We start from the raw sequence: 26,446 nt of genomic DNA, 5'->3' as shown, positions 1-26,446 counted from the left end.
TAAAATATGGCCATATTTTAGAGTTTGTCCAAGTTCCACCTCCTCATCCGCCAGTTGCATCACCGGTGTCTCATATCCACTTTCTCAAGAAGGAAGCAGCCATCTTGCTTCAAAAGGGTGACCTAGAGAAAGATTGTCGTTCTCAGAGGGGAATAGATTTTTATTCTCATTTCTTTCTAGTAAAGAAAAGGTTGGGGGAATGGCGCTCCATTCTAGACATCAGAAAGCTAAACAAATATATACAGAAAAAGTTCTTCCATATGGTACCTCTTCAGGAGAGATTGCAACTTCTCGAACAGGCAGATTTAATGTCTACTCGTGATTTACAAGACACTTACTTTCACCTCTCTATCCATCCAAAGCATTGTAAGTTTCTCCCCTTTACTGCGTTGGGTGCTCACTTTCAGTTCAAAGTCCTATCCTTCAGTCTCCGCTCAACTCCCTGCGTGTTTACCAAATGCCTCACTCCAGTAGCAGACCATCTGAGGCTCAAAGGACTACAGCTTTTTCTGTATCTCTGCGACTGTCTTGTAAAAGCGCTCTCTCTCCAGAAGGCCTCAAAAGCCACGTCAACTTGCCGCCAACTATTCTGCTCTCTGGGACTCAATCAATTTCAGAAAGTCTGTGCTCTCACCAATTCAGAGGATAAACTTTCTCGGGACAACTCTAGACACCATACAAAACCAGGCATTCTTCTCCACAGAGGGACAAGAATATCATCACTGGCTCATGACCTGTCAAGAAAAGAGTTCATTTCTGTGTGTCTCCAAGTCATTTCTTGGCATGATGTCCTCAGCCATTCTAATGCTGCCACATGTAAGTCTCAGAATGAGGCCCTTGCAAGAACAGTTAGACAACAATGGCTTCAAGTGACTAGATCATTCAGTGACCAAATTTGGATTACTCTGACCATGAAAAAGACACTTGTTTGGTGACAGTCATCCAGAAATCTCTCTGCAGGTCTAAAATTCCTCTCTCCACTTCCAGGTATCATCCTCCCCACAAATTCCTTCCTGGAAGGTTGGGGAGCCTATCTACAGGATCTCCCAATAAGAGGCAGATGGCGTGTTTCTCTTTCCAAATGAACATCAGTTTCCTAGAATTAAGAGCCATTTTGCTGGCACTACAGTCATTCCTTCGGAGAATTCAAACTTCATCCATCCTCATACGAACATATAACACCACCTGCATGTATTATCTCAACAAGCAGGCAGGTAGGAGGTCTCACATGGTCTCTCTAGCGACTCAGTGAATTTGGAAATGGGCACTGCTACACATTATCTCCATCAAGGTGAAGCATCTGCCTGGGATAAAAAAACAAAAGTTTAGTTGCCCTGAGCAGAACCAGTCAAACCGGCCACGAATTGGAACTCAGTGAACAGATTCTCAACTCCATTTTGAGAGGTAGGGCACACCAAATTTAGATCTCCTTGTCCACAAGAGAACTGAACACACTGGTTCATTGCTAGCTGGGACCACTGAGAGGGTCATGGGGGAAAGACATTTTTTATGAGATGGTCAAGGATCTTTGCTTACGCTTTTCCCACCATACCCTCTCATCTCCAGGATTCTAATGAAAATGAATAAAGAACCATGCCACCTGATCTCCATTGCTCCTCCCTGGCCCCGACAACACTGTTTCACGCAGCTTCTTTTGCTCTCTGAAGCCTAACCATCTCTCCTGCCTGTAATGCCAACCCTCTTAACCATGAATAAGAGGCAAATCCTGCATACACATCCCGCCTCTCTCCAATTGCATGCATGGCTTCGAAGTTCAACAAATTCAAGGATTTAAACATCCCCCAGGATTGCAAAGATATATATATTATCCAAGGCAAGAGCTGAGTACACCAACAGAGCTTATAGATTCAAACAGATGCTCTCTCAATTCTCGCTCTTTGTTCTCACTGCATTATCAAGCAATTTATGAAACGTTTGTTTAGAACCTTTCCCCTGATTCAACCTCCTCCACCTGAGTGGAACCTTAACATAGTACGTACGTAACTTATGAAATCACCTTTTAGGCCTATTCACAAACCAGAGCTCAAATATTTTACTTGGAAAGTTGCATTACTTTTGGCACTCAGGTCTACAAGAAGAGTAAGCAAAATCTAAGCTTTAGCTATCAAGGAATCCTATTTACGCTTCACTGATGACTATATTCTCCTTAGAACAAATTCAAAGTTTATTCCTAAAGTTCCTTCCAATTTCGTTTCAACAAACCTGTTGTTCTTCGCACCTTTTTCCCGAATCCATCCTCATCAGCTGAGAAAGCTCTTCATTTTCTTGACATCAAATGATGTCTTAAATTGTATTTGTAGAGAACTAAACTAATACGAAAAACCAATTAGTTACTGGTTTCCTACGAACCTAGCCAATGAGGTGCTTTAGTCACAAAAACGACTTTCACGTTGGATTTCAGCAACCATCCAACTCTGCCATATTAAAGCGGGTAAGCCGCTCACACCCAAGCCTAAAGTACATTCTACAAGAGCACAGTCATCTTCTGCTGCTCTTTTTGCTGGCATTTCCTTGGAGATGATCTGTTGTGCGGCTACATGGAAAAATGCACTTACTTTCATGCTGCATTACTGCTTAGAGTTGCTAACTATCACTGATGCAGCTGTAGGAGAAGCAGTCTTATGTGATTTGTTCCAATAAGGTAAGCCTCTTCTCATAGAGGTAAATGTAAGTTGTGTTTGTTATTTCATCTCTCAAATAGTGATTGTCATTCATGCTTAATTTTATTCAATACCATTTGTTGTATGGTAAACAGTACAGAGATGTATCATAATATTCCCGGCCACCCACTAAGGGTATTAGTGTATTTTACAATTGTAAACTGTTTGCTATTCAGATTCAAGCATATTAATCTATAAAAGATCTAATACTGATAAAAACAAGTTACTTAGCTGTAACTATCGCTCTCCAGTATTGGTAGCTTTCATAGATTTCCATGCGCCCCACCCTCCTTCCTGGAGAGGCTTCCCCTATTTCCTAATTTACACCCTTATCACACTTGTGCTAGAAAATCTGAGGAAGTCAGCCTCTCCTGGGAAGGTTCCACGGGATGCTGTTTTCTGATTGGTTGTAGCCTAAGCTTTGGTTCTTTTTTTACAAAAGGATATGGATAGGCTATGGCAGTGGCTAGCCATTACATTGTAGCATATAAGTGTACAATGGACTGCTTTAATAGTGAAACCATGGGACTCCCATGTTGACGGTACGGAAGATTCAAGCATGTGACTCTATGAAAGATACCAATACTAGAGAACTGTAGTTACAGGTAAGTAACTTGTTTCCTTCCTTTAAGTTCCTTACCACAGTCATATATTTGCTTTTATTAATTCGTTGTTATCGTTTTCTTCCTTCCTTAAGAAGATGTGACGACTTAAAAACCAGTTAGATGTACCAGTGCTTCTGTCCTTCCCCGTTTGAGACCCTCAACAGGTTTCTAAACTTCATACTTTTAAAGAGCTACCTATCCTTGACTCTTTAACATAGGTCACAGTCTTTGGCTGCATAGCTTTATTTTGCAGTGCAGTTGCACCTGTTGGAGAGATGCTTGCTGACACCTTTTGCACATTGGTAAATAAAGACCCCTAACCTCTTGAAAAAAAAAAAAAAGACCTGTGATTGAATAGCCAAATTCTACTCTTAACGTGGGTCTTGGCGTATTGCATCATATCTTTAGGTCAGGCATAGAGACCACTTTATCTGTTTTGCGAACATCATGTAATAGAAATACAATACATTCATATATAGACAAAGATACTTTGGATAAGCCCTCCTTATCCATTGGTCTGTTCAACTGTAATTTCATTTTGTTTTCACCTACCACAGCATGATGTAGTGAATCGGCCCCTTAGAACTTCAGTGCTCCTGCAGTGTGAGTGACATACAGCATTAAACCTGCTCAAATGTGCACGTCAGCCTAAAGAAAAGTGCTGATACCTTCTAGTGGCTGTTGTAACTTAAGGCCAGTCACCTCTGGGAAGAGAACACAGACAGGAGAAACCACCCTTGACCATTTAACTTAGTTACTGGTTTACAAGAACATTTTGGAAATGTTGTGAAGCAGTAGAGGCATCTAAAGTTGATGGCCACTCCCATTGTGTAAATCAAGCCAGTGACCTAGGGTAGATGTGGCCATTGGAATTATTTTTTAGGACTGATAGTATTTTAGAATTTTTGTAATAGTATTGTTGATCATGCATACCAGGACGAGCCAAATAAAAAAGAGCTTGTAATCATGGTAGGCTATTCAAATGTGCAGCAAATGGCTAGCTGACTTGGTTACTAACTTTTGTAAAGTTCAAGGATGGGTCCAAGTGTGCCTTATTCATTGTGTGGCACATCAGTTTCTCATGAGGCCCAAAGCTCTTCATTTGGCAATACCTTGCTTTTCAGGACTTGGAGCTATTGGTTTCGTGCCTCTTGGTACTTGGATTGCAAGATATTCAGCTTTTAAGGTTTCTGTTCTACAAACTGCAGTGTGAACACTGACAAGTAAAATATGATTGTCCCTTTTGTTACCTCTTCAGGAGGATTTTCTGTCCAACCTGATGGCAGTGTTATATTCAGAACATCACAAGCAACACGTCAGTGTGTGGAGATTTAGCTGAAGCAACTGATGGATTCTGATGTTCCTTCAGGTGTGGTGTATGTCAGTCTTCTTGTTCGCTGCCCTTCCACCAAATTATGTTCCGGACACGTGATGAAATTTGATGCCTGGTTAGAGGAAAAGCAAGTCGATGGCCAACAGGCAAAAGTTTTTTTTTCCTTTGTTTTTTGTTTCTGGCCCAACAAGACTTTGCTTTGGAGACAATTATGGGTCACTTAATTGATCTAATCAGACCTCTTTTTCTAAACACGGCTGTGTTGCATTTTAAAACGTCTGTCATCTTTGTTCTATTCTGCTTCCTTGATTATGTCTCAGTAAAACCGTAGTTTCGTTTTAGCATTTATTCTACGTACTTCCTTCTCCACAGCTGTAGTATGAGGCTCTGTTCTTACTGCCATTCCAGCCTTGCTGGTGTGGCTTCCATATTCTTGATTCATATAGAGATGGCTGAGGCAGCAATTGGCGCACCTATCACCAAATTCTCAGTGCTTGCAAAATTGCCATCAGTGCATGAGTCTGGGAGATCAGCCACCATAAACTCCCACAGAGGATAAAGTTCTCAAAAATATCAAAAAACAAAATTAACCCATCACTAAAAGGGTCAAAAGAATATCGATAAATATCATTCCGACAGTGAACCTCATGAAGTGTGTAGGAAAATACCACTGTTGGCAGGATTACCCCCTAACATTTTGACTTTTGTTGATGCCAGCTTTGATTGAACATGTGCTGGGACCCTGCTAACCAGGCCCCAGCACCACTTGTCTTTCCATAAATCTGTACCTTTGTTTCCATAATGACCATAACAGACCTGGCACACAGATAGGCCCCTTTTAAAAGGTACCCCTGGTACCAAGGGCCCTATAGCCAGGGGAGGTCTTCCTAGGGCTGCAACATGTATTATGCCACCCTGGGGACCCCTCACTCACACATGCACACTGCCTCACAGCTTGTGTGTGCTGGTGGGGAGAAAAAAACGACATGGCACTCCTCATGTTTCTATATAAAACCCTCTCCTCACATAGGTTAGTCAGCATTCTAGCAGGCCTTACAGCCCTAAGGCAGAGTGCACTGTACCACAGGTGAGGGCATAGCTGCATGAGCACCATGCCCCTACAGTGTGTATGTCAATTCTTAGACATTGTAAATGCAGGGTAGCCATAAAGAGTATATGGTCTGGGAGTTTGTCAAACTCAAACTCCACAGTTCTATAATGGCTACACTGAATACTGGGAAGTTTGGTATCAAACTTCTCAGCACAATAAATCCACAATGATGCCAGTGTGGGATTTATTGAGAAATACACGCAGAGGGCATCTTAGAGATGCCCCCTTCATGGCAGCCCAACTGCTAGAGCTAGGCTGAGCGGTCTCTGCCAGCCTGCCACTTCCAGACAAGTTTCTGGCCACATGGGGTGAGTGCCTTTGTGCACTCTGTGACCAGAAACAAAGCCTGTCCTGGGTGGAGGTGCTTCACACCTCCCCCTGCAGGAACTGAAACACCTGGTGGTGAGCCTCAAAGGCTCAAGCCTGGTGTTACAACGCCCCAGGGCACTCCAGCTAGTGGAGATGCTCGCCCCCCGGACACAGCCCCCACTTTTGGCGGCAAGTCCGGAGGAGTTATGAGAGAAACAAGGACGACTCACCCTCCAGCCAGGACAGCCCTTAAGGTGTCCAGAGCTGAGGTGACCCCTTCCTTAGAAAATCCTCCATCTTGCTTTGGAAGATTTAGCCCAATAGGATTAGGTATGGGACCCCCTCCTCCCAAAGGGAGGAGGCACAAGGAGGGTGTAGCCACCCTCAGGGACAGTAGCCATTGGTAACTGCCCTCCATCCCTAAACACACCCCTAAATCTAGTATTTAGGGGCGACCCTGAACCCAGGAAATCAGATTCCTGACGACCTAACAAGGACTGCTGACCTGAAAACCCCGCAGAGAGGGAGACAACTGCTTTGGCCCCAGCCTTATCGGCCTGTCTCCATATTCAAAGAACCTACAATGTATCCTGCAGGACCAGCGACCTGTGCCAACTCAGAGGACTGCCCTGAAAACCCAAAGGGCCAAGAAAATCCTGTGGACAGCGGCTCTGTCCAAAGTAACAAGAAGAAACCATCTTTAAAGGGACTCTTACCTCACTCCTGAAGTGTGCATCCCCACCACTCTGCACCTGATGCCCCCGGCCCTTGTCCAGAGAAACCAACACCGCAGAGAGGACCCCCAGGCAATTTCAATGATGTGTTCACCCTAGGCCGACCTCCCTGCACCCGCACAACGACGCCTGCAGAGAGAATCCAGAGGACCCCCATGACCGCGACTGCCCGGTAACAAAGAACCCGACGCCTGGAAGTAGCACTGCACCTGCAGCCCCCAGGCCCAAGAGGAACCAACTACTGGTGCAGGAGTGACCAGCAGGGGGCCCTCATCTTTGCCCAGTTGGTGGCTGGCCTGAGAAGCCCCCCTGTGTCCTGCCTGCATCGTCAGAGTGACCCCAGGGCCCCTCCGTTGATTTCAATACAAAACCTGACGCCTTGTTTGCACACTGCACCCGTCTGCCCCTGTGCCGCTGAGGTTGTACTTTGTGTGCCTGTATGGTACCCCCCAGTGCTCTACAAACCCCGATGGTCTGCTCCCTGAGGACGCATGTACTTATCTGGTAGCAGACAGGAACGGAACCAGAGCACCCTAGTCTCCATAGGCGCCTATGTTATTTGGGCCCCTCTTTGACTTCTGCACCCGACTGGCCCTGTGTTGCTGGTGCTTGGTGTTTGGGGTTAGCTTGAACCCCCAACAGTGGGCTGCCTATACCCCGGAGACTTAACTTGTAGGTGCTTTACTTACCTGTCAAAATAACATTTACTTACCTCGCCCAGTATCTGTTAAATTTTGCACTGTCCACTTTTAAATAGCGTATTACAATTTTATGCCAAACAGTGTACATTACTGTTTTACTTCAAAGTTCTATATTTACCTATGCCAAGTACCTTACAACGAAGGTACTTATTTGAATTCTGAATCTTGTGGTTATAAAAAAAATTAAGAAAATAATATTTTTCTATATAAAACCTTTTAGCCTGGAGTTAAGTCCTTGAGTGTGTTCTCATTTATTGCCCGTGTGTGTACAACAAATGCTTAACACTACCCTTTGATAAGCCTAACTGCTCGACCACACTATGACAAATAGAGCATGAGTATTATCTATTATTGCCGCTATCAACCTCTAAGGGGAACCCCTGGACTCTGTGCACACTATCTCTCACTTTGAGATAGTATATATAGAGCCAGCTTCCTACAAAGTGTATGAACAATCAACAGATATAAAGCCATCCAACACAAATAGTCATCCAATTGCTTTATTTTTTCTTTATTCATGATCTTTTCTTAAAGCATCTTTTAATTGTAGCCCTAACTAGTGCGTTACGTTCCTCATGGGACTTCTTCAGGGCCACAAAACACATAATATATATCGTTTTTTAAAGCAAATCATGTTTACAGGCAAAATACCACAAACACAGAACATCATAAAGGACCTCTACGAGATGCTTATACGTTTTTGATATTATCAGTAATTTTTCATTGCGTAATGGTAATTAGTAACCAAGTATTCAATGACCCAATAACAAGTATCAACTCCAACATACAACACTGATGCAGTACTTTATCGCATCTTTGTCTTGCCCATAATTCAGTTACATATGTACATTTGCTCATATAGTGTACATCATTACAGCCTTCAAATACAAAATAATAATTATAGTATTTCCGTCAGATATATAATTAACATTTCCTTCTGGTATGTCAAAAAGTGTGTATACATGTTCCAGCAATCTTTGTTTAATGTGATGACACAAGATTATTTTTCTTAAGCATCAGTAAGTTTTACTGATGCAGTTTATCCCATTCGGTATAGGAATAGGCCAATTGCGTTCTTAGAAAAAACAAGAAATATACATTTTGCCAAATCAGTCATAATACTGAGAAATTGATCACTTGTGGTGTAAAAGGTGCTGCGATCAAATAATTGTAGCACATTTTCCAACTTGGTGTGCTTTTTAACTCAGTGCACTGTAATATATTGAGCTAGGCAATACTGCTATGAGTCTGCCTTGTGTAAGTATTGATACTCAGCTATGGTCTTTTAGAAGGGCGTATTACCTTATAAATGTTACTCATACTAATAGTATTACATCTGGGTCACTTTTGTTAAGTTTAATAGGACAAACCCTAGTCATGCATACACTGATGCTATTGTATGGTCCTACTCATTATATTGCACTATGATGTATTAAAATAGCCCACTATGTCAAAGATAACTTCACTCATGAGCGCATAATACTGCACTATACTTTATCAAAAACACTACTCCCACTTGCAGTGTTATTTGAAATATTCTCTTTAGAATGATCGCAACACACCTCGTGTGTGAGACCAAACAAGTCATCAGTTACAAAATATATCAGCAAATTATTCAGAAGCAAAATCACAAAATAGGCCTTAAACTGTAATGTCATAGAAAATGGAGGAATGTGTTATTTGTATTGAGGCCCGTCCCTACAGACCTAAGACAACAGATCCATCTGGTTTCAGCTCACCTTAGTGCACTTTCTCTATTGCCTCCCCTCTCGTTGATTCCAAAGTGCTTTAATGCATGAAATTAAATTTGAGGACTTTCCGGAGCGGCTGTACCTACATTTACTGCCACTGGGTGACTCATAAAAATTCTTTACAGCCCTACTATGTTGTTGTATGTGTATTTTTAAAGGACATATCATCCTACCTATGTAGATTTTGCTACATGCACACCCTAAAACATAAACACTAAATAGAGGTGTACAATTTATGAAGATGTTAATAGTATACTCTTTCATATTGTACCTAAATTTGGTTTTGTTTTGCTGTACTTGACGCACACTACAGCTACTGCATGTGTAAGTCTACCCCCCTCCCCCAGTTGTTTTGGAATCCAGGTTTCTTAATGCCATCTACACAAGCTCTTAACATAACTAGGGCAAAGCTATCTTTCGAGTGTCATGCCTCTTCAATAAACCACATAGGGTTTATTGGGTATAACACCTTGAGGTAATGTGGTGAACTTTAATATATACCATTTCCACCTTTATACATCAAATATGTGTCCACTTTGTGCATTTTATTGTGTAATGAAAAGAATGTCATCCTTCATTTTGTCCTTTTTGTCCTGTTTTGTGTCAACGTCTGCTTGTAATCCAGTTTGATCACCCTGTCCTTAAATTCCTGTCTCATCATGTTTAGTTGTGTCCTGAACTGTGTCTTCTGACTACAATTTTGTCTGACTCTCAACATTTCTCCAGAGGGGAGTGCTTCTATTGTGGATTTTAGATGAGAGCTAGATGTGTGTGAAACACTATTCCAGACAGACTTTTTTTTTTATTTGCATTTTTTTTTTTTAACTGCCACTGTGGATACTCTTGTTATGTACATATAGGCAAAGATCAGGAAAGTCCATTTCTTGTTTATGATGTTTAGCATCAAGCATGCATTAAATCTATAATTGTCTAGAAATACATGATAGGCTAAGAGATCCTCCCCAAACCATTCCCGATAGTCATTGATATATCTGGCATAAAATAACATTGTTTATCTAAGCATATGCACCAGAGCCCCAGGCATGTTCCCTTTCAATCAAGTCCATAAAAAGGTCTGCATAAGAGGGAGCAAAGCTGGAGCCCATTGCAGTTCCTAGTTTGTGGAGGAACCAGGTGCCATCATATAAGAAAACACTCTTACTCAAAATAATCCTGGACAACTCCAACAACATCTGGGTATGTTCATAGTAGCCTTCTCTCTGCTTGTATTGATGAAACTGAAGAGCCTCCAAGCCACATTCAAGTGGCTTATGTGTTGATTGTTCATTCATTCAGTTTGTAAGGTTCATTGACCGAATGCTAACAATATATATATATTTGTTTTGATCATTTGAGTGCTGGGTTAATTTGGGTTTCCATCTTCCATATACTTCCTGTCAGAAATGGAGTTAACAGTTTGAAAGGGTGTACCCTTAATAGCTCAATTAACTCGCTCTTGGTGGGTCATAAAACTGTTCTGAAAAAATGTCTAATTAGCCCCTGGTACCTATAGGGCAGGCAATCCTCAGATGTGTGTGTTATGTTCAAGCAGTATCAACCATTGTAACGTACGGACCACAGCATTATTTGCAATCAATTTGTTTAAAAAATAAAAAAGAATTTAATGAGCAAAAAGACACCATGGTCTTTAGACTAGTTTAAAGCAAACCAGGGATTTTTTTTATTTTTTATTTTGAGACAAACAGTAATTAGAAAGTCCAATTCTGTGGAAAAGCAACAATTTGTGATGGACCAGGACCTAGGTGCAATTTCATGCTGGCTGGGTTAAAGGTCTTACCTTCAGACTTTCTCCAGTTGCTGGGAAAGCTTCTGATGGTCTATCATGCAGCCTATGCTTCTCATGATAAACTTCTGGGCACCAGATCTCCCTCGAACCAGCCTCCTGCAGTTTCTAGTCCTCTGTAGTAATCCAGGCCTCTTGGAGACCAGAGTCATCCTCCTTTTTGTACTTCTGAAGCAGGTAAACTAGAGGCTCAACCACTTGACCCTTGGAGAGCAGTTCCTGTCCCTCTGTGCCAGCAGGATTCAGTGATCTTTGAGTTTTTTTGTGCGTCCTTTTCTTCCATTAAGAGTCAAGAATCAGAAGTCAGGTTTCTTCCAGTACGGACACTTTCTTCACATGGAGTCTATACAGGTCAGTGAGTGTTCAGAAGAAGTGGTAGTTGAGATGCAAGATTTATCCTGTTCATTTGCTTGAAGTAAGAGAAAATCTACCATTGAATCCTAACAATTTCTTAGTAGTTCCCAATCTACTTTTGCCACACTTCCATTCTGTCCACTGTAAAATTACCCAGGAGCCCCTGTTTCAAGAATTTGGGACCTAGCTGCCACGAGGCAGGCCCATCTTCCGCTTCATCTGATCGAGACTTCTAGCTGCAGATTCCTTACCTTTAGAATTTCATGGCATCCGCATAGAATCCAGAATTTTTCTGCTGAGCAGTACCCTGCGTGCGCCGTCTGGTGGCGTCGTTCAGATCCGCTTGGTCATCCGGCTCCGCGTGGCGTCATCAGCGTCGGAGTCGTCTGTGACGTCACGGCCTCCTATATAGGCACCACCCTAGCCCGCATACATCAGTTCTTTTCCTTCAGCGCCAGTTAAGCGCAGATCCAGAAAGAGCTACCCTTTTTTCGACAGTTTTGTCGAAAGATTTTTCGAAAGAGATCACTCAAGCTTCTAGCGGCCCGGCAGCCATCTTCGGTTAGCGCGACTCCGAGGAGATCACGGTCCCGCTCTAGGAGGTTATAGCGGAACTGCTCCAGTAGCCCCAAGTCATCTTCCTTGCATTCGAGGTCTTCATGGCATTCAGGTAGGAGGCCCAAGAAGGCAACTTCCACTTTGTCACGCCCGTCGGCTGACAAGGCATCCAGGGAACGTCTATGTTCCGAGCGCGGCTCTGTAGAGCCATCGTCAGGGCCGACTCTGCATCTTTCCCCATTTCCAGGGACCAGAGTGACCCCCACACAAATCAAAGAATTTTATGAGCCCATGCGCTTCATTTTTGAGTGGTCTGGACCCTTGGGTGGGTCTTCGGATTTGGCAGCTTTGGCCTCTGTGCCATTGGGGACCCCGGGATCCGATAGAGGATCCGGACCGGCACCGGTATCTCAGTCGACTTCTGGGTCCGATGTCGACTCTCCCTCCCTCACCGGCGCCCACTGGTGGTAGTAGCCCTATCCTCATTCCGGATGATCCTGAGCCAGAACGAAGTCATATAATGCGATTCAGACTTCGGCGATGATTAGGCCAAGATCAGTGCCTGAGGTTTATTCAGAACAGCCAGGCACAGGAGAGGAGTGGGAGGGATCTGAGGACCCTTTAGAATATGGATTAGAGTATGAACAGGACTGGTATGGGGATCTAGGGGAAGCCAGGCGACTGGATACTTCTCCAGATGCTGGCATGCTCTATCCTCCCTCTGTGGCTACGGTGGAGGGTGCATCTTATGCCATGGTGGTGCGTAGGGCAGCTGAGGTCTTGGCCGTAGACTTGCCTACGGTTAATTACCTGACGGAGGTGCGTCAGTCGGGAGTTGCTACATCGGAGCTGATGTTAGCCTTCAATGAAGCCCTCGGAGATGTCCTTCTGGGAACATGGTCCAAACCCAGCACAGGGGCTCCTCTGAATAGGGCAATCTGCTGCTGCCGTAGACTTGCGCCAAACGACCCTAGTTTCCTCACCCTAAAACCCTCCCGAGAGAGCTTGGTGGTCCAGGCCTCCACTTCCTGTGGTGCCTTCCCTTCCGCCTCTCCAGATACGGAATCCAAGAGGCTGGAGCAACTTAGAACGATGTTGTTTTCTTCCTCCAGCCTGGCATTGAGATCGGTAAACACCTCTTGCCTATTGGGCCGTTTTTCCCATTCTTTGTGGTATACGGTGGCACAGGTGCTGCTCCAAGTCCCAGAGAGTGTACGGGACACTCTCATCCAGGATGTCAAGGATGGGAGAGATGCAGCCAAGTTTACCACCAGGAGTGGCTTGAACACAACTGACTCACTGGATAGGGTGATTTCTTCAACAGTGGCCCTCCGTCGCTAAGCCTGGCTACTTTCTACAGGCTTTTCGGGGGATGTCCAGTCGAGATTGATGGACATGCCTTTTGATGGCTCTCACCTTTTTGGTGAGAAAGCAGACTGTACTTGAGAGGTTCTAGGATTCTCAAGCTACAGCCAGATCCTTGGGCCTTTCAGTGCCGGCTCATCAGCAGTCTGTCTTTAGTCCCTTTCGAGGCTTCGAAAGGGGTGAGGTACCACGCCAGCCACCGTCCTCTGGCTTCACAGCATACAGTTGGAGGACGAGGTTGTGGTACCATCAGACCCAGAGGGTCTGGCTAGAGGATGGCCACAACACAACCCCCTCTCTTCCACAGCACCCAAGCCCTCTAGTATGGTTCTGCAAGACCATGTCCGTCCAGTTGGAGAGAGGATTCAATTTCATCTCCCTCACTGGTAGTCCATACCATCGGACAAATAGGTCTTGCAGACCATACAGAAGGGCAATTCCCTCCCCTTCCAGACTTTACCTCCCTCTATTCCTCCAGTAAAAGAACTGCTGATGGGGGATTATTTGATATTACTCTGCAAGGAAGTTGTGGCTCTCTTGGCCAAGGGAGCCATAGAAAGGGTCCCGTTGTCAGAAGTAGGCCTTGGTTTGTTTTTCCCGCTACTTTCTGACTCCCATAAAGAACCGGGCCTTTGCCCTATTCTGGATTTAAGGGATGTCAATCTCTTCCTCAAGAAGTAGGAATTCAAGATGCTCACTCTTGCTCAGGTCTTGTTTGCCCTTGACCAAGGAGACTGGTTTGTAGCGTTGGACTGGCAGGATGCGTATTTTCACATCCCCATTCTGCCCACCCACAGGTGTTACTTACGGTTCAAGGTGGGCCAGGCGCACTTTCAGTTTACTGTGCTCCCCTTCGGTCTCACCAGTGCCCCTCGGGTGATCATGAAAGTGATGGCGGTGGTGGCAGCTCAACTGCGCAGGTTAGTCTTCCCATACCTGGATGACTGGCTGTTGAAGGCTCCAACACCCCAGGCTCTCATCACCCACCTCCAGACTACGGAGGACCTCCTGCATTCGCTGGGGTTCACTATAAACTTGCTGAAGTCATACCTGACTCCCTCTCAGAAGTTCCCTTTTCACTGAGCTGTTCTGGACACAAGGCAGTTTTGTGCCTAACCATCCGGAGCAGCGGGTCCAGGATATTGAGGTTATGATACTGATGTTTCAGCCTCTATCCTGGAATTCGGTGAGACAGACTCTGAGGTTGCTGGGACTCATGGCTTCCTGCATCCTATTAGTCAAACATGCCAGGTGGCATATGAGGGCTCTGCAGTGGGACCTGAAGTTCCAATGGACACCGCATCAGGGAAATCTTACCAACATGGTTCAGCTCTCGCAGGGAACTGCAAAGGATCTGCAGTGGTGGTTAGTGAACTGCGATTGGGTCAGAGGCAGACTCCTCTCCCTTCCCCAACCAGATCTTACAGTAGTGACAGATGCGTCACTTCTGGGATGGGGGCCATCTGGGAGTGGTGCAGATCAGGGGCCTTTGGTCTCCGTCGCAATGCGGGCTCCATATCAACTTGTTGGAGCTTCGGGCGATCCGGCTAGCATTAAAGGCATTTCTTCCTGTTGTGAAAGGGAATATAGTGCACGTGTTCACGGACAACACTACCGTAATGTGGTACTGCAACAAGCAGGACAGTGTGGAGTCGTGGACCCTCTATCAAGAGGCTCTATGTCTCTGGACATGGCTGGAACAGCCGGGCATAACCCTGGTGGTTCAACACATGGCAGGTACTCTGAACGCCAGAGCGGACAAACTCAGCCGGCGATGCTTAGCGGATCACAAATGGTGTCTCCATTCGGAGGGGGCAGAAGAACTCTTTCAGCAGTGGGGAGAGCCTTGGTTAGATCTGTTTGTCTCCGAAGAGAACACGCAATGACAGTATTGCGCATTGGAGTTTCCAAGACAGCTATCGATAGGCGTCGCTTTTCATCGCGAGTGGAGCTAAGGCCTTCTGTATGCCTTTCCGCCCATACCACTTCTGCCCCGAGTTCTCAAGAACGACTGGGCCCAAGTAATCCGAGTAGCTCCGGATTGGGCACGAAGAGTCTGGTATCAAGAGCTTCTCAAAATGAGCATCAGTCCTCCAATCAAGTTGCCTCTTTGGGAGGATCTTCTGAGGCAGCAGCAGGGGAAGGTTCCCCACCCGAACCTGTCAACTCTGCGGCTTCATGCAAGGACATTGAACGGGGGCAGTTGATGGTTTATGACCTCCCTCCCGAAGTCTGTAATGTCATTCTGGCAGCCAGGCGTCCCACTACTAAGACGGTTTACGCCTGCCATTGGAAATGTTTTGTATTATATTGTACAGAGAGGTCTATTGATCCTCTTTCTTCTTCTCTTTCTAATATCCTTCTTTTCATTCTGTCAGTCGCCCAACAGGGTTCCACCTTAGGGGCTCTGTAGGGCTATCTTTCTGCCTTATCCGCTTTTATTCGCTTACCTGATCAACAGTCTTTGTTTGTCTCCTATTGTACAGAGATTCTTAAACGTTTTGTACATATGTTTCCACCTACGCCTTTTGCGATGCCCCATTGGGACCTTAATCTAGTACTTAATTTTCTTATGTGTGCTCCTTTTGAGCCTTTACATATTTGTCCTCTTCGGCTGCTCACTATAAAAAAAAGTCGTCTTAGTGGCAATCACATCTGCCAGGAGAGTAAGTGAGATGCATGCTTTATCATCAAAACTGCCGTATCTCACAATATATCCTGATAAGGTAGTCCTCAGAACTCGTGCCTCTTTCGTCCCCAAGGTGGTGACCCCTTTCCATCTGGGTCAGAACATCACACTGCCCACCTTCTTTGCTCCACTGCATCCCTCTAAAGAAGAGGAGTGTCTCCATCGTCTGGACCGAAAAAGAGTGTTGTCGTTATACCTTGACCGCACAAAAGAGTTCCGGGTGGATGACCGACTCTTTCTGGGGTATGTTGGTGCACAGAAGCGTCGGGCAGTCCAGAAACTAACCATTTTGCGCACGGTCGTTCTCCGTATTAAAATCTGCTGCGCTTTGGCTAAGAAGCAGACCCATGAGGGCTTGAGTGCTCACTCTACAAGAGGGAAAGCTGCTACCAATGCTTTAGCTCGAGGTGTACCAGTACTAGACATCTGCCAGGTGGCAACGTGGGCTTCCTTGCACACGTTTGCAAGACACTACTGCCTGGATAGTCAGGTGAGAAGAGAGGGGCATTTTGCTCGCTCTGTCCTACAGGACCTCCTTGTGTGAAGTATTGCTACACAACACCCCAGTGCCAGGAGTTATAGCTTATGTATCTATTCTAAGGTAAGGAATCCGCAGCTAGAAGTCTGTAGTTACTTACCTTCAGTAACAAATGTTCTGGTAAAGGTTCTATCTAGGTGCAGATTCCTTACACCCACCCAGGCCTCCCTGCTCTGCGGATATAAATATATATGATCTTTTTTCAGATTTTTACCCTTTCTCCAGGGAATGTCATTTTGCCCAGACAATAAGAGAGAAAAAAAAGGTTGGTTATTCCAGGACACTGCACTTCTGACGTGAGAAGTTGTGGAAAAGAACTGACGTACGCGTGCTGGGGTAGGGTGGTGCCTACATAGGAGGCCGGGATGTCACAGACAACTCCAACGACCCGGACGACGCAAGCGGGTCCGAACGACGGTGCGCGCATGGTACTGCTCAGCAGAAAAATTCCAGATTTTATGCTGACACCATGGAATTCTAAGGTAAGGAATCTGCAGCTAGATGGTCTCTACCAGATGATTGGTCCCCGGAGGCAAGTAACTTGTTCTTTACCACACCTCTACAAGACAAGGTCAAAAGTGGTTTTCCCACCTACTGTGACAAGAGCCTACCTGTGTAGGAGGGTCTTGGTGATGAAAATGGGAATTCCGTCCTGGCATCTGAAATCAAAAGAAGTAGTACCAAGATTTCTCTTTGCTCTAACAACTGTTTCTCTCCACTCCCAGACAAGTAATTCCTGCTAAGTGGCCAGCATTTGACACCCAATGACCCTACCTGCACCCAGAGATACACCAATGTCCTCCAAGCCGGAATCGGTAACTCTTCTAGCCAAGGATGTGTATTCCAACTCTGGAACTGTGATAGTTGGCAGAGCTGTGTCTGGGAACCCCAAATTCAGGTGCTAAAGCTGCCCTTTGTTCTGGCAACTGCTTCTGTCCCCCTCCCAGGTAGCTAATCTCCCAGGTGGCTATGTGGTAAGCAGTTAACACCCATTGGCCTTTCCTGAGCGCAGTGTCAGGCCATTGTTCTCTGGTCCACAGTCGTTAACTCTCCTAGCCAAGGATGTGTTTTCCGGCTCAAGAGGTGTTTGAGTGGCAGAACTGTTTTAATCCATTTCTCATTAAAGCTGCCTACAGTACATTTTACAAAGTTATTGTTTTGCTTAAGTTATCAAAACTCTGATTTCACCACTAAGTTAGATTTAATAAACTGAGCAGATAATCATTTTGAAGCATTTTTCTAGCCTTTTCCTGAGCGGAGGTGGAAAATAAAGATTGTAATTCTGCCTAGACCTATTAGGGAAAAGTCTAGTCGAGCCTACAGAATTGAATGGCTGATGCACTTTACTACAGTTTAGCAGTGGTAAGGTGTGCAGAGTTCTAATGCCAGCAAATCTGGACATGCAGAAATTGAATTATGTCTCAGACTAGCATCTTCGCTGTTGCTTAGGACACATGCTTCCTTTCTTCTGAAAGTAGCATCAACTTTCCCTATTGAATATTCTGTCATCTACAAGACATTCTTTTGTTCACCTCATCCATGGAACGAGGAGGATGGACTGCAACAGTTAGACCTCCAGCATGGCTTTAGTTTATGTACTGATAGGACTGTGAAGTACCATGTTGGGCTTGCCCAGTGCAAAGAAAATAAAGATGAACCAGAAATTGGCCTTATCAAGATAGATTTCCCTCTCCTCCTAATGCCTTGGCTATTAAGGGCCCTTTTCAGGATGAAAGCTGACACTAAAGCTATAACTCAGGGCGTTCTACAGTGAAGTTAAATTGCCATCTTCAGAATATGGGACTTTCTGGAGTAAGTTCACACTTCCAAACGACCTCCTTGCAGGGTGCCTTGCTCTGTTACTGATTCATGAAGTTAGACATCTGCAGTTCGAAGTATCCATCAGAAAAATCACTTTGGTCATGTCTTAGACTATCATTTTCCCAGAAAAGCGGATGCTTAAGATGCAAGCATCCTGTCTTGTGAAAGTGGCATCACCTTTCCCTGTTGGACACTCATATTCTGTCACTGAGAAATAAATGTGAAATTGAAAACTGCAAACTCAGTTTTGGAGAGCAACTTTTATGTGATTGGTGGTTAGCAGATTTACAGTAAGAGAGGATGTGATCATTCTAAGATTACCCGTGCAAATTGATTGTTGATTCTGTTTGGGGCACCTAGTTCTGTATATTGTGAAAATGGGGGGAGCTGTGATGTGTGGAGTTTTATTCGCATTAGGATTTGGAGGGTGTGTATGGTTGCCTTCGTGTTCATAAATGTTTGAAGAGGTGTTTGTTATTCTCTGGAGGGGGTATGTCAAATGAGCTGCGGAGTGAGAGGTTGAGAGATCAGTTACCGAGATGAAGACGTGGCTAAAAGCTGAAGAATCTGCTTGGGTCTCTGTATTTCATGGAGATGATCTAATTTCAGTTTGATGTCATGAAAGTTCCTTTCTATTCTGGCCAATTGTAGGGGTTAGTAATGCAGTAGCTGGCATGAAGTTACATCTCTAATCATGGTGATTGAGTCCATCTAAGATATTTCAGGTTATGTACTGTTACTATGGTGAGAGCTGACAGAGTGTGTGATGAGGAGCACAGGCTAGACCCATTAAGGTAATTGTCAGCAGTGATGTCACTGTCAAGGTCATGACTACTGAGAGTTGACTAATGGTCCATTGACAGCAGGTGGGTCTTTGTCAGAGCAGAAGTAATGCTCAAAGGAGTCTCCAAACTTTTTTATAGTGAGTGCTACTTCTGATCAATAACACCCACGTATGTCACAGCATTGAAGGACAAAATACCATCTGCCACAATTTTGTATCCAGAAATCTGATTACATAGTATTATAAAGGTACTACAGTATAGGCATGTATAGATTTACTATCCTTAGCTTCATTTTATGTATCTTGAAGAAATATATTACCTAGTGGCGGACGCCAGTAGGTGGTTATAGTTAGGGCCTACTTTCTTTATACAAAGTATTTCTTTACTTGTTGTCAGTCATCTTGGGACTCAGCTGAAGCCGAGCCCCAGAATATAGGTAAAAAAAAAAAAAGAAAAGGGGCCAGAGTATGAACACCCTGACCCCTTAGCTCTGATGGGGTGGTCTTAAAGGGACCCCCTCTCCGCCCCCTCCCCTCCCCCCCCCCACCCCCCCCGGGTCAAAAAGCATTTTTTTTCAATTTACGGCCAGAGTCTTGTTGGATCCACGGAATCATAGAATGAAAAAAAAAAAGCCTGGGCTCTCGCGCTTCGTTATTATTAAGCCCCCGGGTGGGCCAAGTCCCAGATCACCTCCTCCACAGCTCCCGCTGTCAAAACTGAAGCTTTCATCTCTGTCCCCCTGAACATGTGCAGCGGACAGAGATGAAATGCCTCAGCAAGCAGGGAGCTGCTGCTTAAAGCAACTCCTTGCTTGCTGAAGCAATGGCACCTCGGGGGAAGCATTATGGCTTCCCCCTCAGTGCCAGATAGCCTGTATAGGGCATTGTGGAAATTTAAAAATAATAAATAAATATGTAGCGAGCATGAGAAATATTTAAAATGACAGATACAATATTTCACCTCTCCCCCTTTCTTCCTCTTTCAATTGCTCCCACTCACACGCACTCAGAGCCTTAAGCACCTACTTACAGATCCACTCACACACACTCTCAGACCCACTCAGTCTCATGCACACACAGCCTTAGTCAGACTCTCACGCATCCATTCACAGACCTACTGACAGCCTCATACAACTGCTCACAGATCCACACCGATGCACCCACTAAGACACTGATGTACTCACTCTCTCACCCCGACACTGTCACAACCACTCTCACCACCCTCTCACACCTACTATGACATCCAGGGAGGCCATGAACAACTTCCACCATGGGCGGCCAAAGGGCTGTGCACAGCATGGGGGTTGGGTGGTTAGGGGGGGTTGGCCACATGGTCTGGCTGCAGGCCAGGTCTTGCCAGGTCTGGCGGGCAACCTCCACTGCACACGGGCAAAGGCCATGCTCAGTGTACGGTTGAGTGCTTATAGGGGGTTGGCCTCAGGGCCTGGCCTTTCACCAGCTGCCACAGCTCATGGCCAAAGGTGTTTGGATTAACGTATAGTAATGTAAATTACTATGTATTAAAAAGCCATAGAAATTCACACAAAAAAAAATAAAGGTTACAGGGATGTTATAGTTGTGAAATAGAAATTAAAAAAACAAACATAGAAATTCACTTCAACCAAAGCTTACAGGGATGTTCATGTTAGAAAATAGAATACAATAAAAAAATAGAAATTAACTTAAGAAATCAAAGGTTACAGGGACGTTATAGTTAGGCTCACATTTTAAATGTGTCAGACCATAGAAATGTGTAGTTAGTTATCAGAAGTAACTATAACTCGTGCCCTAAGGTAACTACAACTTGCACCCTCACCATGCACTGCTAATTACTCCATAAAATACGGCACGCATGACATTGTTGATAACATCCTTGATAATAGCAATGTAATATTTGCAGGAAACTTTTTCAGGAAAAAACTGCATGGCTGGGATGGCAAAGCATTTTCTCAAAATATAAATTTGTAGTAAATGTGCCCTTTCTGTTTTGGGTAAAACAAGAGCAGCTTTACTTTTTCAGACACACTATGACTAATAGAATGGACCTGTTAGTACAGCCGGATTAGGAATGTTTGTGAAATCAAGCAAATTTAAGAATAGGTCGTTCATGTTCCTCGTTTGCAAGATTTTTTTCACCAGATACCATCAAATATATAATTATATAGCGTTCTGCCTGATTAAAAACAAGGCAGAAGAGCACTGAAAATTGTTCCATCTATCTTAGTGACCTCAACCCTGACCCTATAACTACACTTAACCTTTTTTAGGGTTCAGCGCAAAGCGCTCTGTCACTGGTGTATCTCTCTGTGAGCTTTTAACCACACCCATGTCAAGCCCATCAGTTTGGTTGGTTCGTGGGCTTGCCTTTTAAAAGTAGCTTGATTTAATTAGTGGAAGACATGCATAGGTAATGCTTTTTGCAGTGTTTAGCCCGCCTCGAGCGCACCGGCCAACTACTAAAAACATACGAGGCTCCATGTTTTCCGTATAGTTTCCTGCACCATTTTTTCCTCTATTTCGTAGGCAGCACGATCTTTCTGGGCAGTAATCGAGTGCTTAGCATGGATAATTGCTCTTTTGCCAGTTTAATGGTTAATTGCACTTTTGCCGATACATTTCACTGCCAGCGAACTTCTGTTACCTTATGTGTGTTTGCTTTGCGCTCATGGTGGCTGCTCACTTATGTGAAACTGTTAAACTGAAAAGTTAATGTGGCAAGAAAAGTCCGGTTAGGAGTTTACTCCGCTGATAGCTTCAACGGGGTAAACGCGAGACTCATTGAAATGCTTGTTTCTTTTAGACTCTTTGCATGGTCTATGCCTTCCAACCTGTGTATTTGGGAGGGAAGTCGTGCCTGTTCTTTCAATTCTGTGCTTTAAAAGATACCCAAATATACAGTAGGGTGTTAACCCTGGCCCTACAACTAACTATACTTAACCCATTTTTTTTTCTCTTCTTTTTGACTCTTTTCATGGTCTTTGCCTGCCAACTGTGAATTTAGGTGGGATGGCGTGTTTATTGTTTAAATTTTGTGCTTTAAAATTACCCAGCAGGGGTTGGTAAATGCATTTTGCTTTTAACGTTGACTTCCATCTGGCGACCAGCGGGAATGTATTGAGGGGAGACCAGCACGTGCTCCCTCTGCCGGGAGAAGCGAGGGAGGCGCGCGCCGTTGCTGTGGGCACTGGTCCTTTGGGAGCCCCGTCGTTCGCTCCGACGGGAGCGCTGCGTTTTTATTTCTGTCACACGGACCTCGGGAGAGCGGGCTCTCGACGGCAAAGCGCTTTTCTCCTGTCTCCGAAAACGGGGCTGACCAGTGTGCAGCAAGGTGGCCAGCTGAAGAGGAATTTTACGGGGCGTTCTTTAAAGAAGACAGTTGATGTAAGTATGTTAGTGGGGCAAGCTGTGTAGCAAATTCTCTATATTTAACTTAGCACCGCGCTGCACGGTTAAGATGACGTTTTCGCACCACGATGTGTTTTCCGTGTTAAGTGTTGCGACGTAAAGACACTTGAGGAGAATATTAAATACTATCCAAATTAGGCTTTGTGCGTTGGTGCATCCTGCTGGTAAATGATGGATATGTAAGTTAATGGAAAAGTACTTATTTGTGTTTGAAAGGAAGGCTTTCAAGACAAATGCTGCGAAATGAGCCGGGTTGAATACATCAGCCCTTAAAAACCTAATGTTCCGAATCGATAACGCTGTAAGATGCGCTTCCCAGAATTGCAGCCCCCTCGGACGCTCGCATGACTTTGTATGTTTTTTTTCCTTCTTCCTGATGTACATGTGTCCAAACAAAGTAAAGCGTTAGGCTTTTTTTATATTTGCAGTATAACTATGATAGACAACATCGATGTAGGTATCCTCAATGTGTTTGATTTAAATACATGGTTGGGCTCTGGTAAATTTGAATGCAACATAAGTGTAGTCCTATATATTTCTCTAATATTTTGCATAGGGCAGCATAAAACCGAAATGATACCTAGTGCCTTCAGGAAGCTAGTGTTGTGCTGTAGCTCAGTGTACAGCCTTTCTTTCTGATGCTGGTCACCTGGATCCCCGCCAGTGTGTGAACAGAAAGGGTCTGCAGGGTAACTGCTAGCTCTGGCACGCATTTCACCCCAGTGTGTTCTCTCTTTCAGAATACAGCCGCTTCGAAGCAAAGATACATGATCTGCGGGAGCAGATGATGAACAGCAGCATCAGCTCGGGGTCAGGGTCCCTGCGAACCAGCCAGAAGCGGTCCCTCTACGTCAGGTCAGACAGTTTGCTTCCACATCTTGCTAACACATTACTTTGGGTTCCTTTATTTTGTTGCCTGCAGTCATGGGCAGTAATGCTCGAGTTACACAGCACTTACTTGGGAGTTGCTAATTTACGGTATTTTTAATACAATGCATCTTAGTACTTTAGGTGACGGACTGATACCGTGGGGTGCGAACTGATACCGTGGGGTGCAGTATTTGCAAGAAGTGTTTAAGTGCATGTTTCCAGGTTCTGCACTTCTTGATGGGGAACAAGAGAACAGACAGCACTTTTCTCCTCTTTTCCAGGTGCCAAAAAGTGAATGCTGTAGCCAGCAGGTTTCATCAGTAGAAATTATTCGAGGGGGAATAAACCATGGGGCGTATGAATTAAGCCAGTATTCTGAAGCCTGACTGGGTGCAAACTCCTTCCCGATTCACAATGAAACAGAAGTAGGACTGAGGCTCTTTAGAGAGAGAGAGATAGCGCATTTTAGTTCTCATAGATTTGTATCACCAAAGAATCCTAGCTCCTCTGCTTCCCTGGTCTTTTGAGAAAAACCGAGAAGCATGTGTTATTCCAAGTGTGCAATTGCAGCGAAAAGTGTGAATGCAACGTTCTGGCAGAACACATAGGTGTTAATGTGATTCCAACAGGAGTGCATGTACTGTCCATATATTAGTCAATTCCTCTACCCTTCACATTCATGGATAGGTACTTTGCGGCAGGCTTTTCGAAGAGAATGCAAAGAGCGAGACCAACCTTTTCTCGGTTCTTGTACGTGTGCGCAAAGGTTCTTTCGCAAAACCAGCTTTTATGTTTAAGATACTAGTTGACATTGCAATGAGAAAAAACACACTCCAGTCTTAGACTTGAATTTAACAACTGGATGCATCCTCAGACTTGTAGCCTAGTTCACCGCAATCCAGCCAGTGGTGTGCGGAAGGAAATAATGGACTACGGTACAATGTCACCGGTGATAATGTAGTCATCTGGTACTTTTATTTGCAATACGTTGTCTGTAAACATATTCTTGTGCAAGCTGTTGCATCGATACGTCTAGGGAATCTCCAACAAGGTCCTCTCACACAGTGTAAGCATTTTAGAGCAGTAGTGAAGAGGCTCCATTAGCTTTGAGTCGTGTTTGCTCTGAGTTTTAGTATTCCTCACCTAATGAATGAGTGCTGAAATATTAATTGTGCACAGATGTATCCCAGACGTTCCTATGGCAACAAACCAGAGTTAACTGGTAGGCAACAGACTGTTATGCAGGCACAGAAGTGTCTATTTATTGGTGTACATTGTGAAGTCCAACATTATCAAGTACAGAAAGGTTATTTTACATCCTGCACATATTCTCTGTAATATAAAGTAGCTGCACGAGAAAAATTATTTAAAGATATATATCTCAAATGTGCAGCACAGAAATGGTGGTAAAATAGTATTTTAACTGGAAAAAAAACAGTCTGCTTTGCCAGGGCTGTGTCTTTTTTAGACACCAATTTCCTACTGAAGCAATTCCTCCTACTTAGCGCAATTTTAAATGTTTTTTTCAGTGTGGTAGAAAATAATTTTCAGGACCCCACCGAAAGTTATGGTTTCAGAGATGTAAAAAAACTGTATCACACATAATAAATGAAATTATTATTTAATTTAATAAAGTGCATTGTGGGTTTCTCACCATGATTCATTTGTAAAAGAATGTGTTGGTGCCCAAAGTTTTGCTCAGAAGCCCGCGACCCCTGCCATCAAATGTCCGAGGTGTAGCTTACGAAGGCTGCATATTGATTCCACCTCTTGTCACATTCGTCCAACACCAGACACTCCCCGGCCTATTACCTTTTTCTTTCAGGTTCTTTTTCTTTCTTCTTTCCAGCTTTTGTTTTTTTCTCTCTTGCACAAAGTCTGATGAGGTAAAATAAGTGGTGGCCCCCAAATGTGAATGACAGTGGGTGAAGCCTGTCACAGCTCAAATTAAGCACTGCTTCATTGTTTCAGATGAGATTGTTCATGCCTCCGTGTAGTGCTTTATTTGTTCTCCATTTGTGACCCTCGATGTTTGGTGGTTCTTTTACAGCATGGAGTTATTGTCTTCTCCAGCAGTTCTATAGTCTCCTGTTACAACATAGAAGGCAAGATGTGGGCACTTACTGGTCACTCTTACTCACCTCCTCAACTTCCACTCTTTATAGCTTAGGTCAGACCAATGTCATAACCATGCGGTTGTGCCATTGCTTTACCAGATATTCATTGTCACGAGAGAATTTTGTGCATGCAAGTTTTCTGGTCATCCACTGTGGACCGGTAATTGTACCCTCAAACACACCACCCATTCCCGTTTAGCTCCTCCATCATCGGAATTGTAAATACAGCAACCCTCCGATACAACAAATGCATACAGAGAAATTCATCCCACTCAACTGTTATCCACTGTGGACTCCAACTGCGACATTGCCAGGGTGAAAAGGCAAAAATTTGTTTCCTAATATTTCTGCACTTAGTAATGAAAAAACTAGAACGTATTTTGCCATTTAGTATCTTTGTTTTGCGTTGCATAAAGCGTGGGCAAAATAATGTTCACAAACACGCCATGGAAATGTTCTTAAGTGGAATTTGTTACCTCTCAAATTTCTCCCTTTAACTGTGAGACTGCTTTCCCATGTCACAATTGATAATTCAGTATTTGTGTTGCTGTCAGTTAAACAAGATAACAGTGAAAGTAGATATTATTTTACAGCCAAGGTCTAAGAAGATAAAGGTAGACTTTATTTTTACGCTTTATGTAAAGTGCCCAATAACCAAAAACAAGGAGAATACATTGTAACAGAGTTATCTTGGTTTTTAAGCGCTTTGACCTGTTGTAATTCTTGTGGGCTTTTAACCACGCCCTTCACTTTCACTAATTTGTGGAAAATCCTTTGTAATCTTTGGTAAATGCTTACGTTTGTCTCTCCTTGGGGCATTTATTTTTTACCGCCTTGCAGACTGACCCTGTTACGTGGATAATTGCATGATTTCTGGTACTTTTGACTGTGAGTGAATGTCGTTTTCTTTTTGAGT

General features: G+C 44.2%; 1 protein-coding gene across 8 annotated transcripts in view; it reads left to right on the top strand.

Annotated features, from left to right (window-relative positions):
• DLG1 (discs large MAGUK scaffold protein 1) overlaps positions 1-26,446 on the top strand; it is a 953,275-nt gene that overhangs the window by 750,282 nt on the left and 176,547 nt on the right. For all 8 annotated transcript variants that reach the window (XM_069213151.1, XM_069213153.1, XM_069213149.1 and 5 more), the window contains one exon: positions 23,284-23,398. In XM_069213151.1, the coding sequence (XP_069069252.1) occupies positions 23,284-23,398 (115 nt within the window). The remainder of the gene's footprint in view (positions 1-23,283; positions 23,399-26,446) is intronic.

Source organism: Pleurodeles waltl, chromosome 11 (genome assembly GCF_031143425.1).
Source record: "Pleurodeles waltl isolate 20211129_DDA chromosome 11, aPleWal1.hap1.20221129, whole genome shotgun sequence".
Taxonomy (NCBI): Eukaryota; Metazoa; Chordata; class Amphibia; order Caudata; family Salamandridae; genus Pleurodeles; species Pleurodeles waltl.
Note: the sequence above shows the minus strand (reverse complement) of the source record. Positions and strands in the feature narration are given on the sequence as shown.